Source organism: Cryptotermes secundus, unplaced genomic scaffold (genome assembly GCF_002891405.2).
Source record: "Cryptotermes secundus unplaced genomic scaffold, Csec_1.0 scaffold1440, whole genome shotgun sequence".
Taxonomy (NCBI): Eukaryota; Metazoa; Arthropoda; class Insecta; order Blattodea; family Kalotermitidae; genus Cryptotermes; species Cryptotermes secundus.
Window position 1 is genome coordinate 80,926 of NW_019733339.1, and position 15,855 is coordinate 96,780.

Genomic DNA, 15,855 nt, shown 5'->3' on the forward strand with positions numbered 1-15,855 from the left:
GAAACGAAGAACAAAACTATATATATATTTTTCAATATAATTATGATAAATAATATTTTTTTACTCACTCGAACTGCTAAAAGTTGAGTTTGGTGTGGTAATCCTGAAAACACTGGTCAATACATAGCCCAACATCACAATCACTGCACCAGTACACGGTTTCTTTTCTTCTTTTGTTTTTTGTACACACTACACATCGCCTTTGTGGTCTAGCCTTTTTTCCTGATGGGGGAATTTTACTAATAAAATGTCTTTCACGAAGCCGGGGGATGGTGTTATCTGATGAATGACGTCGACCTTGTACTCTACGTGCTGCCTGCTCCTGGTCCGTAAACTTCAACAGCAACCCTTCTACCAGATTTACTCTGAATGCTAAGTGGTCTGTCAGTCTTTCCTGATTCTTGTTATAAATTATCATGGCATTTACCACTGTCGCATTCAAAAGGCGTCTGAAGAGTTTCATGTACCACTTATGAAGTCTTTTTCTTTCCACGTTGTAGTACTGTAAAAGCTGATCTTTCAAATCAACGCCACCCATCATTTCATTATAATCAATTATAATTTTTGGTTTTTTTATTTCTTTGTTTCTCTTTATATCTGTCTGTGTGTCGGCATTGTGAAATGTAGAGATCACGGAAACTGGTTTTTTGTCTTGCCACTTGAGAACAGTTATAGGACCTGCGTGCTGAGCTATGATCTCGCCCTTTCTCAACTTTGTGTTTTTTACAGTTGTTGGGACACCCTTTCTGTTCAACCTAAGGGTCCCAACACAGTCAGTGCCATGATTTTTTAANTCAAAGCTAACACTGCGCAGGTCGGTGAACTGCACAGATGTCGGTGGCATACGATTATTTAAAGGGTCGGTGAAGCACACGGATGTCGGTGCGGAAGGGTTAACTGGACACAAACTGGGCTACTGTGATGGTTCACGTGTGTCACCCTGCATTCCTTCAACCCTAATATCATTACACCACAGTAAAAATCCAGCCAAAAACACACTACCAAAAAATTTAAAATCACATATTACCAGATAATAAAGATTAAAACAAACAGATCAAATGATAACACTTCTCACTTGTATTCAGGAGGTGTCCAGTTGAAATCTTGGCTAAGATGTTGACCATCCTGGGGCATCTTGTGGATTTCCTCAGTCCTTCCAGGCAAATTGTCAGAGAATACTTCAAGTCAGGCCATGACCACTTCCTTCCACATCATTCTCCAATTCATTATTCACTAAATATCACACCCACACTGTGCAGTCCTGGTACTGACACCCTTGTTAAACATATCATAAATAAAACAAAACATATATATATAAATATAAATTAATTTATGTAAAATAATTAAACAAATAAATAAAATGAATAAGGTCATTACTTGACTTTACTTGACTAGGCTTCTTAATTGCAAAGTTCACATGATTTTCCCTCATAAAAGATTAATTTCAGTTTTTAGTAAAAGATAGACTTAACATACAGGACAGTGTGACAAACAATTACCGTATTTACGCATGTATAGGCTGCACATTTTTTGCCAAAAATTCAAGAGGAAAACTGGGATGCGGCTTATATTCGAAATATTCGAAATCACACTTCATTTTAAAAAAATTAAAATTGCCAAATTTTGGAATAATTTCTACTCCTGAAATAATATTTCAAGAAAAATATTTGTTCTATAATTTGTCTGAAAATTGTGCTGCGGCCTATACACGCACGCGGCCTATACATGCATAAATACGGTACTTTGCAGTTCTTTATCAACTGATGAGACTACACTGCATAGAATGAGGTAAATATGGCCGTGCATGAATCAGAAGAATGTGAAAGGAAGCCATCGTTGCCTACGTTAATCCTTGCAAGCCTTACGTTCATCATCATCATCATCATCATCATCACTGGCACGACAGCCCTTTGTGAGCCCTGGCCTTCCTCAGCATTGCTCGCCATTCTTCTCCATTCAATGCTACATTCCTCCAGTTCTTTGCACCCAAAATTCTTATGTCCTGCCACACACATTCTTCCCATCTTAATCTTGGTCTTCGCACTCTCCTATTTCCTTCTGCTTTAGTAAGCCTTACGTTCATCTAAATAAAATTCAACAATTTAGTTCCTACAGCGCCCAAAACACTGCATCTCCACTACAAAGAACAGTCATTTAATGTCGCTCACAAACCTAATCACTGTTTACTGTAGGATGAACATGAAACACATAAATACACTGTGTGGGGAAAATGCAGAGATTCTGAATGTTAAAGCAAGTGGTATATATAGTTACCACTTAGCTTCAAACGGTTAAGGCACCACTGGTATTCTCCTGGTGGTTGAAAAACTACAAAATATCTCAGACAGAAGCCACCCCAGCCAAGTTCAGATCTGATGGAGGTGTAATATCCAGTCCAGAATTTCTGATAACAAAATAGCTATGTCAAATTTGAGGTTTTCATATGTATAGTCATTGAAAATACCGATATGGATCTTTATCGGTGCAACACGTCGCATTAAATACTAACATAAAATCTTTGCCTCAGATTGGTGTTATAGTTAAAGTAGCAAATACATAATTAAGATAAAAGCTAGATATAAGGGTATACTATATATATCAAAATGTTGAATATATTATTAAAACATATTAAAAGTATATTAAAAAACGTTAGAAAAATATATTAAAGGATTTTGATGGTAGATTAAGAATGTGTATGTCAACTTAAGTATTTAGGTTTCACTGCTAGTGTAGAAAATTGGGCACTGCAGTGTAGAACACACCAAACCTATATATGCCCAGACAAGGAAACATATGCCATATTGCATGATTATATATGATACATATCATGGGAATAGCATACCAAATACCCACACACTAACAACTCATACATCATTCAAACTTGTTTTTGGGCTTCACAACTGGGCTTACTACATAGAAGCTTCTACAACAAAGACCTAGACAACAGACATGCCCATGGCATTGAGGTTAGCTCTTTCTAAGTGGCCCAACTGAGTAGCTGTCTTCCTTTTTCACCTGAAGACGGAAACAGATCCAGTTTCCGAAATGTCATGTCCTCTATTACCTAGAATTCCAGACGATGGAAAAAGTCCAAAAGCCCCATAATTGTTTGAACGGGGTTGTCTACTGATTGAGGTTAGCTCTCTCTATGGGGCCTGAGTAGGTGTCTCCCCCGTAACCTGAGGATGGAAACAGATCCAGTTTCCAAAACGTCATGTTTTCTAGTTCCTAGAATACCAGACAATGTGAAATGTCCAAAACCCCGGTAATTCTCAGACTATATTGTTTTATGTGTACTGTGTTTGTTGAGGAGATATATACTTCTTTTTACCTAGAAGTACAGTGGGCCCTTAGTTTGTGATTGTTTGATATATGCTGATTTAAATATCTGCTGGTTTGAAAATGTTCTAGTAATTTCCTTCGTTTTCCCTCAAAATTGTAGAAAACTCCCTGTGCAAGGACAGGGAGAGACCATTGTACAGTCTATAGAAACCCATGACCCACAGGAAGTGCTGGCTGCAATTGCTAGATACATGCACAGGTTAAGGCAACATTCATCATTCATCCTGAGTGGGAATAGAGCTGTTCTGTTAGCAGAGGAATCAGTGCAGTTCTGCATCACAGGAGGCTTCAAGCAAGACAAACAACCAAACTTTCTTTTTTTAAAAAGAAATCTGAAGAGCCTACAATTGATCCAAAGTTGGCAGGAGATGATTCATTTTACCCTGACAACCCATAGTCAAGGCATTCCTCTTGTCAGTAACACTCACATTATATTTTATTACAGAATAAATGTGATATAGATCTATGAATATAATGTATATGATTAGAATATATACATTATATTCATAGATTTATATCACATTTATGAATCTATGAATATAATGTGTATGTTTAGAATATATAAATGTTTTTATTATTTTATGAAAGAGAGTCTCAATTTTTGTATACCTGGAACACACCTCATTGAAATACAGTAAAACTTGGTTATAGCAACATCGGTTTCTGCGACACCTTGTCTATTGCGTCAAATATTCAATGGTACGAACTAATTCCTCATAAAGCAACTGTTTTTATACCTTGCTTAGTACGACATGCACAAATGCATCAACCTCGTATGTAACGTCATTTTCATTCCTGAATTTCTCTGATATGGACATTGAACGTAATTTAGAAAGTGTGTATTGGGCAAGTAACAGGAAACAGATGAAAATAACTGATTACTGTACTCGTATCTAGGTACAGTAAGGCACAACAATTGATGTAATCTACTGTAATTTGGTGAGTAGGCCTACCTTTAATATTAGTGCGGTGTGTATTGTCAGTGAAAAGCGCTGTAATATGTCTTTGATATTACACATTTGGGCAATTCCACGTTAATGTTACGTTAGTCGGTACTTAACTACGTATTTCACTAAAAAATGCAACATTTTAACTTGGTTTTTGGTAGATTTTTACGTGACTAACATAAGGCTACTGTGGAAGTGCCCATTTCGGTTACAACGACATTCGTTTATAACGACAGTATTTTTAGGTCCCTTTGATGACGTTATAACCAAGTTCTACTGTAGATCATAATTCATCTTTCATTTATCCTGGTTCAATACAAGCTGGCATCTCCAGGAACCTAACCCTGTTGTAAAACAAGGTTCTGTTGTATTTAACTCTGCTGAGGGCACATGATAGCAAATGAAGGCTATTTACAGCAGAGGCCAGTCTTACATTTTCTGGCTTAAATAGCTAACATAATTTGAGTTTGTTTTGCTTTTGAACTTTCCACACCAGCCATCAAGGTTGGTGTTGCCTTTAGTAGCTGGCCATTTTGAAAGAGGGCAATATATCTTACATGCTGTCACATTTTCTGTCATGTACTCTTTGTAGATGTACTCTTGCTATTCAAAAAGTATCCTCCATTTATTTTAGGCAACTAATGTAGGACCGAGGTAGAACTTGTGCATGTGAGGTTGTGCCACATAACTCAGTGCCTTGTAAACCATCACATAATTGGTCATCTAGTGTTTGTTCTTATCTCTTCAGAGTGAGTTATGATGTGTCCTGCAATTGATAATCTGCCAGCTGTGAAATTCGTGCAGTTACCCACTTTTTCACACTAAAAACATGAGTGCTGCAAAAATCCATCCTGAATTATGCACTGTTGATAGCCATAATATAATGAGTGAAAGAACTGTAAGACAATGGTGCAGAATGTTCAAAGATGGATGAAGGAATGGTCACAATGAGGAGTGAAGTGGTCAGTCATCTGTAGTGAGTGATGATCTTGTTCAAAGTGTTAACCAAAAAATTAGTGAAAGATGGCATTTCACAATTTCAGAACTTTTGTGTGAATTTCCACAAATTTCATGCACTCTTCTCTACAAGATTATCACAGATTATGCTATCCAAAGTTTTGTGCAAGATAAGTTCCAAAATGCTCATGGGTGCACACAAAATACATGAAATGGCTTTGGTTATTGCAGACTTTTTACAGCAATACTGCAAAAATGGCAATATATTTCTCAACCACACAGTAACAGGAGATGAAACATGGGTTTCATTTGCGAATGTTAAAACCAAAGGGCAGTCAAAACAGTGAATGCACACACATTCATCAAACAGGGTGATAAAGTTTAAACAAACATTGTCTGCCAGAAAGCTGATAGCAACTGTTTTCTGGGAAAGGAAAGGAGTGCTGATGGTGGAATTCATGAACAAGGGAACATAGTAATGTCAGAAGTGAGCGGCCTCCGTAGTCTAGAGGTAACGTTCCCACCTCATGACTCGTGGTACGCGGGTTCAAATACCTGGCGGAGGTTGTCGAATTTTTAAGGGCAAAAAAATTCAGGGAACAAGCCTTCCGGGAAGGACTTTTAAGCTGTGTGTCCCATGTCGTAACTTTACGGCACGTAAAAGAACCTCATATCTCCAAAGGAGATCACTGAGCCAAAATTCCAGGACGTTTCCCGCCCAACAATAGTCTCTAAGGCCTCTGATAGTTGGGGGAAGCATTATAGACACCGCTAAGCAAGTGGAGGCCGAACTCGCTTGCTCGGCGGGACTGATGATATGCACCATTATCGGTAGGGTGTAGAGACTGGTAGAATATCATAGAGGGAAGCACAATGGACCAATACTGGTCTAAGCGCATGGGGAAACCCACCCTCTCCAATAACTAACTAACTAAATGTCAGAAGTGTATTGTGAAACACTAAAAAACTTGCACAAAGCCATTCAGAACAAAAGCCATGGAATGCTCACATCCAGTGCATGAACAGTACTTGTCCATGATAATGTGTGTTCATATACAGCTGCTCACACTTCAGCACTGCTGGAGCATTTCAACTGGGAGTTGTTTGACCATCCTCCTTACAGCCCTGACCTTGCTTCGAGCTCTCGAAACATGGCTGAGCTCACAGGTGGCAGACTTGACACAGATATATAAAAACTTATTCTCTAATAAAAGTACCTCAATTCTGGCAGTGAAAACATTGAGAAGTAGTTTTCGTTTATAACAACATCTTTTTTTCTCATTTTTTATTTTGTTAACAGTTCACCAAAAGTTACCTCTGAACAGCTCTTGTATCCACATGTTATTTGTTTAAATTCTCTCTCTCTCTTTTCTTGGCAAAGCACTATTACTGCTAGCTTACTGTTATCTTCACTGGAATGCTAACATTAGGCCTCTATGTCCTGTAACTGAGACAACCTGTTTTGGGAGAGTGACACCAACAGCTTCACCTGGTCTCCTTGATACTAGGTGGTGATATCCCCCTATAATTACAACAGCTCCTTCCACTGATAGGCAATTTTTCTTTATGCCAAATAGAAGTACAGTAGAACTTGGTTATAACGTCATCAAAGGGACCTAAAAATAGTGTCGTTATAAACGAATGTCGTTGTAACCGAAATGGGCATTTCCACAGTAGCCTTATGTTAGTCACATAAAAATCTACCAAAAACTGAGTTAAAATGTCGCATTTTTTAGTGAAATACGTAGTTAAGTACAGACTAACGTAACATTAACGTGGAATTGCCCAAATGTGTAATATCAAAGACATATTACAGCGCTTTTCACTGACAATACACAGCGCACTAATACTGTATATTAAAGGTAGGCCTACTCACCAAATTACAGTAGATTACATCAATTGTTGTGCCTTACTGTACCTAGATACGAGTACAGTAATCAGTTATCTTCATCTGTTTCCTGTTACTTTCCCAATACACACTTTCTAAATTACGTTCAATGTCCATATCAGAGAAATTCAGGAATGAAAATGATGTTACATACGAGGTTGATGCATTTGTGCATGTCGTACTAAGCAAGGTAAAAAAACAGTTGCTTTATGAGGAATTAGTTCGTACCATTGAATATTTGACGCAATAGCCAAGGTGTCGCAGAAACCGATGTTGCTATAACCAAGTTTTACTGTAATTAGATTGTGGATCTTAGAACGTAATATTTCGCTTCCTGCTTGAATAAGTTCTACTGGAATTTGATCACTACCTGGTGATTTATACCATTTTAATTTTACACGACAGAATTAACCAAAATAAATTTCATGCATTTTATAATAAAAATACTTTTAATAGTCAAGCAACATCATACAGAGCATTTTACTATTTAATATTTTAATGAAAGACATGTATAGGGGCATTACACCTCAATTTAAAAACAACCCATATCAAAAGTAAATGCCAGCCAGTGTAGCAAAGAAGCAGTGAAGCCAGCAGTGAATGTACAGTATCTTATGGCAGCCAAAAGGCTAGAACATGTAGCAAACACTTAAAGAGTTGAATGCCCATACAAAAAATTGTTGACAGAAACCAGTACAACTGAAATACAGCAGAATATGATGCTACATTGTAATATTTGTAAGGTCGTGCAAAGGTCTGCTCACAGATGCTGGGTAAAATCAATAACCACAGGGACTCATGAGAAACGTTGTGCCACCATGGTAATGTACAGGAGCATTTGTACCAACCTTGTTCACCAACTTTCAGCCCATGTGACCCCTCTTTTCCCTACGCTCATCCATTTCCATCATCCCTTACCTGGGGCAATGATCTTGAGCGTCAAGCCACTGCTTGCTGAGGCTTCATACCAGGAGGTTGACTGTAACTTTCATTTAGTTTATGGATCTAAAAGACATTTTGGCCTGCTGCCAGCCTCCAGCAAGCAGCCCAGCTCATGTTCTACCTGCCACGGTGAGTTCCAGTTCCCAAGGATTGGGAGTTTTTATTTTGGGTCTGCAGGTGGCATGTAGGACACTTTGGAATTAATTTGTTGGCATTACTTAATATCATATTCCTACTGTTGATTCATTTCAAGTGCGATTTACTGTAAACATTTCCACTCATTTCCTACATGAGCAATACTTTTATATTTTTATTTCTTAAAGAATATATTGTTGCTTGGGATGAGTGCAGGGGGGGGGCAGTCTTATTCTTGTTCCTCCTAGAAACATACAGGATTGCCATTTTGTATTAAGACCCAAATGTTCTCAGAGTTCTAACTTGCACAAAACTGTGGTTCAAGACTGCTCACCAAGAAGGGCTGTACACAGCCAGGATGTTGGTTTCAGCTTGATAAGAGGTAGGTGCTGGCCAACGGCAATAAGGGCTGCTGCCAAAAAGTCATGTGAGTGGTGTCAGTTGATTAAGTTACTCAATCTCAAACAAGAGGACTTTAATCTCTTTTAAACTTCTCTACATGCTTACATAATTTCAGATAGTAATGGCATTACAAAATTACCATACCAGCGGGCAAACATTAACGTCTCTTGCGACCCATCTTTCCACGAGGTTTCCGGCTGCCCTTTCCACCCTTTGGTTTAACACCTGTCCTCTTCCCAGTGTCTTTTCCTTTCTTTCCACCTTTCATTTTCTTTCTGCCCCTCTTCTGATTCTTTTTTTCAGCAGCACGCCTGAAAACAACAAACAAAAGCCGCCTTACATTACTGTCCAGTTTCAGTTTTGTTAAATCCTTCTTAGGCATTTTCCAGTCTCAAACTCTGAGACTGAATTGAAAACATGGATTTTTCAATGTTGAACTTCAAGGATTTCCAGCTCACTACTTTTGCTTTATATAAGAGCACACAAACTGCCCATCAGAATTGTAATGATGGGCAACACTAGCATGACTCAACTTGTCAACACAAGTTCTCCCACCTCCCTAATTCTGCCCATGATGAGGACGGACACAGTCCTGGAGCTGGCTTCGTTTTCAACACAATGACTTCTCTTGAAAGGGTAAGTGATACACATAAGGGCATTGTGCTATAAACTGAGATTACAGCAGGAAAATTGGTCTAACAGTGAATGTTCTCCATCTTGTCTCGTTTCTAGAATTTACCCAAATTCTCATTCCAGTCTCATTTTGAAGTGAGTCATTCTTGCATATGCCTAATTTTTTTTTATGTTGGCCTCCACGTGAATGCACCTTATGTAAATTAATTTACTACAGCAAGCCATTCAACTAAACAGAAGAAAAAACTAGAAATACAAAATGTTCAAAGCAAGTGTGATGTATAAGTGTGGAACACAGTCCACGTTTGTAAAGCATAAAGTTATGTTAAATGCTTGGGAGAGGTAACTTCTGAGGAAGCTGTATGAACCAGTAACTGAGCAAGGAGCAAGAACTGAGGGAATAGTGGATAAAGATAGGAGAAGGTTGGGATTGTTGGGGAATGTGATTATAAGGGATCAGACAAGGATGGCTGAGTAAACTTTTGCAAATAAAGCATAAGGTAGAATAAAAGTGCAAAGGATCAGACTGAGATGGCTGGAAGATTCAAATAATAATTTATGGGAGATGTAAATGGAGAGATGGAGGTAAAACATAGGGTCAAGATTCTCCACAGACCACTGAGATGAGATGAGATGTGAGATGTAAGACGAGATGGGATGAGATTAGATAAGAGGTGATGAGATGAGATGAAGCTAGATCAGAAGAGATAATACAAGACAATACGAGATACACAATAAGAAGAGACAAGACAAGGCGAGATGAAATGAGACGAGATAAGTGACAAGCCAATATGAGATGAGTCTCTTCTTGTCTCCTCTCATCTCGTATAGTTTTGTCTCATATACTGTCTCGTATAACTTCATCTTGTCTCGTCTCCTCGTATATCTCTTATCATCTCGTCTAATCTCTCTGCAACTCGCAGTAGCATGCACTGACAGAACGCTTAGAGCCAGCAGATCAGTACATTTTGTACAGGAACTCTCCAAAAAACAGCCCCAAACCTCTAGTCACAAGCCAATAGCTTAGAAAACATAAAGTAAAAGTGAAGTTGTTCCTATAATCCTCTAAGCTATATAAGATGCAGATGTCTGCAGGAATGGAGATATCACTCCATCCATTCTTAACCTCAGCTCTAGCTCCAGCAAAAGGCACTCAATACCCATAGGACAGGAAGCTGGGCAGATTCAGAGCTAGTCTGGACACCACGGAGACAGAAAAATCCCTTACCCTTGCTAAGTCACTATATCTTGATTTCATATTAAGAAACTTAGGAACAATAAAATGTGTTCAGTTTTTGGTCTCTTTTCATTGTGACACCGTGTGATCTTGTAGGTCAGTACTAACATTTCAAAGAAACATGCTGCCTCCATCTTCAGGGTTGAAATGGGTAGTGCAGGGAATCAGCCAGACCTCAAGGAAGGTGGCCACTCAGGCACACATGAAGGTTGAGGAAACAGAGCCCAGTTGGGCCACAGAAACAGGAGCCAGGAGAATGGACTTTTTCAGGGCCATAATATTGTTTTGTTTTGTCACAACAGGGGAAGTGGAATGTCAGAAAAGTTTACCCCTTACTTGGGAACTTTTGGGGACCCACATGCAATTGGCTGTGGACCATGTCCACTTCAACTTGTTCCTGATTAGCTGAATCACATACAAGAAGATCCTACATACCTTTTCAAATTACAAGAGCAAAATATACAAGTTCCAGCATCTGCAGAAAGTTTAAAGTCACCTTCCCCTTCATTCAACACCCTGAAAATGGAAGCAGCATGTTTCTCTGAAACAGTGGTCTCTGCCCACAAGACTATACAGAGTTAGAAATAGAAGTCCATAACCTCAACATTTATAACAAGTTGTATTACTTACTCCCGCTGTTCAGTGTTCAGCACCCGGTTCACTGCCTTCTCAATATCCAACTTGGGCTTCTTGCTCAGGATACTGTCAAGAATGTCAAAGTTTGATTTCTTCTCCTCCACAGGAGTCAGGGGTGCTGGTTTTCTCTTCTTGCTACTGGGAAGCAGAGCTTTAATGTTCTTTGCTTGCTTCTCCTTAGCAAGATTCCCCTGAAACTTGCCCAGGGAAGCAGTCGAGAACTTGGCCACCGACACAGCCTCCCCCAGCTACTGAAACATATATAAACATCCCATTAAACATTGTAATGGGAAAGATGTGCAGTAGAATTTCAAATTATTAAACTGTCCAACATTTGGTATAGTAATGAATGTCATTCATGAACACTGACTCATCAATATGAGGCTCTTACAGGTGCAGAAACGAACCAACTCTATTGAACTTTACAATATGGAGAACGTTTACTTGACTTGATATCGCAGTTGACTGGTTTGCACTCCTGTTCCCTATACTGGAAACTCGGCATTGAAAATTGGGCACAGACGCCCAGAATCCTGACTGATATTCTTCATCCCTTTCCTTAGTTGCTCCATGTGAATGCTGGTACTTTAAGACAGGCCATGACCACTTCCACATCCTTTCTGATTCATCGTTTTTAAATCATCCTATAATTTGGCACTGTATAATCAATGCAAGTGAAAAAGCACCATTCAATACACAGGGAAACAATCATATGAGAACCAAGGTCTGCCACGGTTGCGATGTTTATATGGTCTGCAATATGAGTCTGTGTACCATGGAACGAACACATTGCCTCCATCTTCGGAGCCTTCTACGCAGGATTGTAACCCAAAAGACAACTAAGTTAAGAACCCATATATAAAACAAATGTTTACAGAGAACTCTTTTGATTATCCACAGTAACAGAGGCAAGAGAAGTAATGTGGATTATTAAAAGCAACACATAATCAAAAAAAACTTGAATACCTGTTTTAAGTCTAACATTAATAGTTACATGAACTAACATTAAAAAGTCTTCTTCTATCTTATTTCTTGTGACGCACACATGTTTGCACCACGGCGATATACACAAAGCAGCCAACCAACTACATTTAAACTGTAAATACAAATCTGTTAAAACATGCAGAAATATATATAAAATAATAATGAATTACATTGCATCTAACTTAATTTTGCAAAAGCATAAGCATAAAATTAGCAGAAATAGTCCAAATGTAAATATTCTTTATTTGTTAGTTCATTATAACATTATGGAGTTATATGCCTTTATTTAGATTGAATTTATTTATATAATTTGGCACTTCACACTCTAATATTACACTTTTGTTTTTCTGCATATACTCTTTCTTGGTCAATCAAAATCAAATCGTAATGTTACACTGAAAGTTTGGCTGTATGCTGCATTCAACCCTGAAAGCCACATCAGTGTTGAAGAGTTCTGTCTTCTGGGATATAATACTGTGTAGTCTGCTGGAAGTCAACTGACACTTAAGAGCAAGATGTTGCCTCCATCTTTAGGGTCAAAGAATAAGCCACACAAGAAAGCAGCGTGAAGCAGGTACCAATATTAATTACCGCCTGTTATTGACCACTGAACCCTGAGACAAACATCTTTGCAATATAAGAAAGAAATCCTTATTCAGTGGGGCACACAGTAGAGCAGTTGGTCAAGGCACTATGCTACAAGCCGGAAGGTTGCAGGATCGATTGCTGATAAGGCCCTTGGATTTTTCAATTGGCATAATCCTTCCAGCAGCATTATGGCCCTGGGGCTGACTCAGCCTCTAATAGAAATCAGTACCGGGAATTTTTCTTGGGGTAAAGGGTGGCCGGTGCATAAGGCTGACAACCTTACCGCCATCTGTGAGCCGACTGTCTAAAACACGTGGAAGCCTTGACATCTCATAACCGTTTGGACCTCCACAGACTGTTACAGGGATAGTTTCACTTTTTACCTTTGTTCAGTGGTAGGATTCAGGGAAAACACATGAAACAGTAAAACATAATATTGCAACAGGGTAAGAATATGTACTATCTGCTGCAAATCACTGTAAATCATAATTGAAACAGATGTAATGGACAACATCTAAATAAATTCCAGAATAAATAAAAAAAAATAGATTAAATAAATAAAAAACTTCCAGAAGCTATAATCAATAAATACAGGGTTCTGGCAATCCAACTGTCAGTGTGCATGGTGGATAACTTGCACATGGAGAAAGAACTGGGAGTTTACTACTGGTACCACCTGCTTCTTTCTTCCTTGGCTTACTCTTCACCTTGAACAATATGTTCCTCTGAAATGTTGAACGTCCATAAGACTACACGGTTTCATGACAGAGGGCAGCATTCATCACAGTCACTATGGTGAGAACCTCAAGTCCAGTAACTAGCACATATGGTGACCAGGTAGTTTATATCATGCTGTAAGGTAAAGCTGTCCCTGTGCTTAACTAATTAAGCACTGCACCATCAAGGTGTATGAGGGAGTGGATGTATAGATCCACATTTTCTTGGCGGAGGTGAGTGGTCAGCTAAAGGCCCCAGCTGCTTTAGCCCCTGGGAAAGAGTCCCCAGTGCCTATTGGATATGATGTTGGGTGGACCCCAGAGCTGGTCTGGAAGACATGGTGGAGAGAATATTCTTGACCCTACCAGGACTTGAACTCCAAACTCTCAGTCTTCCAGCCCATAGCCAGTCGCTATACTGACTGGGCTATCCAAGCTCCTATATCATTCTGTAAGCCAGCTATTAACCAGATGGGTCCACAGCTGCATTACAAATATCCTTTCATGTTCTTCAGACACATCTGACCAGAATGAGGCTATGTTATGTTACTTTACTCTACTCTTTGACATTGTGTTGACTCTAGTCAAGATACATATGTTAGAGTGAACCAGATATAAAGACACCATATTGTAAAGCTGACTTTAGAAATGTAAATAATCAGAATTGTGACCTGTTTGGAATTAAGTTTATCCACTGAAAGAAATCCAACTCTTGGAATCTTTATATTTTTGGCTTTTGCCAAATTTCTGAGCCTTTGGAATTCATTCTTTGCAACATTTTCACTTTTAGTTTCAGACAGCTTGCTGAACTGGTCTTCATTGGGATCAGCGTTATCTGGTACAGGTAGCAACCAGCTCTTCTCTTTATCAGCTGCTGCACGCTTGAAACCATAATGTGGCACCCATTTCTGAAAATAAAAGCAAACACCAACTAATATAATTTAATCATAACATACAAACAGGAATTGTGGGACTCAAGGTACCTAATTTTAATGTGGCTAATTATGATCTCAAAACATCAGTGTTTGATTCCTGCCAAAAAAAAATGGGAATATAGTTTCTCAACTACACATGCAAAGGACCATGATCTGCATCCTTAAACCTACCCCATGAACAAAATTTGTGCCTGTTTAAGAGCTTGCTGCTCATCTCTACCTAACACCAGTGTGCAAAAATTAGGCACAGAGGCAATACTACCCTTTCCGCACTCAAACTGTCACATGATCTTCCACAAAAGGAATTAAAAATGAAAATCATTAATGAATTCACCTGCAGTGTTTCATCCCAATTAAGTTTAGACTTTTTTATTTTCGTTATTCCTTTCTCCCGGGCATATTTCTGCCACTTTGTTAGTGGCTTTGGTTTTGGAAGTGGTTTCTCCCTGGGCAGTACAAATGTTGGTGCTGGAAGTTTCGCAACTATTGCTTCCTCCACTCTTTCTATTGGCAATTCCCAAATCTTATTCAGAAGAAGCTGAGTGTTATCCCGGGCTAGATCTTTTAGATATTCATCTCTGTTTGATTCAGATCTGAAATAAAAACACACGTATTTACTTAAGGTCAGCATTATACGAAAGCACAACCATAACCTAGAAAGAAGTACAAACCTAATCTGTTTCAAGTCTAAATCGTTTCTACCTACAGCTGACAATGTCCTTTGGTCATATTTTAGTTCAAGATCTGAAATAAAAACACGTGCTATTTACGTAAGTATTACACACAAGTACAACCATAACCTACACACAAGTACAAACCTCATCTGTTTCAAGTCTAAATCGTTACTATCTACAGCTAATAACGTCCCTAGGTCATATTCTAGTTCAAGATGTTTTTCTACATTAATGCTTTTAAACTGCTTGGCCTGTTCTGCTGCTGTTTTTAAAACCTTCGTTACAATATCCATTTCTTCTACCTCAAACATTTGCGAAGTAAAAAAAGCAACACGCGCACGCGCTTTTAATCGGAAACCAGCGGAACTATAGAGCCTATAGAGCGCTTTAAATTACTAAGCGGTGGAATTAACAAGGTTGTGGATTAGAGCTTATTAATAAGGAAGAAGTTTCGAGCTGCGTATTTGTTGACGTTTCTTGAGAAGTCGTCGTTCGGTTTAGGTGTGAAACTACTCAACATTTTATGGAAAGCGAAGGTTCATTACTGTGTTCACAAGAGACTCACTAGAGCCTATCTTGAGCCAGATCTATCCAGTCCATACCATCCCATCTTCTCTTAATATCCATGCTAATATTATCAACCCATTTACGTCTTTGTCTTCCTAGTAATCTCTTTCCTCCTGGCTTTCCCACCAATGTCCTATATTCTTCCGTTTCTACCCACTTTATGCAACCTGCCCTGTACACCTCATCCTCCTTGACTTGGTCATTCTATTTATACTTTGAGAAGAGTACAAGTTATGAAGCTCCTCATTATGCAGTTTTCTCCAGTCTCCCAT

The 15,855-nt window shown here is 38.7% G+C and overlaps 1 protein-coding gene across 1 annotated transcript; it reads right to left on the reverse strand.

Annotated features, from left to right (window-relative positions):
* Positions 1-8,669: 8,669 nt before the first annotated feature.
* LOC111868120 (ribosome biogenesis regulatory protein homolog) lies at positions 8,670-15,369 on the reverse strand. The gene is made up of 5 exons (XM_023858519.2): positions 15,161-15,369; positions 14,677-14,935; positions 14,079-14,315; positions 11,114-11,367; positions 8,670-8,924 (listed from the first exon to the last, which is right to left on the reverse strand). Exons 1-5 carry the CDS (start codon positions 15,325-15,327, stop codon positions 8,771-8,773), a joined length of 1,071 nt encoding a protein of 356 aa, XP_023714287.1. The 5' UTR covers positions 15,328-15,369; the 3' UTR covers positions 8,670-8,770.
* Between the last annotated feature and the right edge of the window lie 486 nt (positions 15,370-15,855).

Bases quoted from the DNA above. Each gene is read 5' to 3' on its own strand.
- LOC111868120 (XM_023858519.2), bottom strand. From the start codon at position 15,327: ATGTTTGAGGTAGAAGAAATGGATATTGTAACGAAGGTTTTAAAAACA. The intron at 14,936-15,160 runs GTTTGTACTTGT...TTTTTATTTCAG, and splicing joins TTAGACTTGAAACAGATGAG to ATCTGAATCAAACAGAGATG. The intron at 11,368-14,078 runs GTCACAATTCTG...ATGTTTCAGTAG, and splicing joins ATAAACTTAATTCCAAACAG to CTGGGGGAGGCTGTGTCGGT.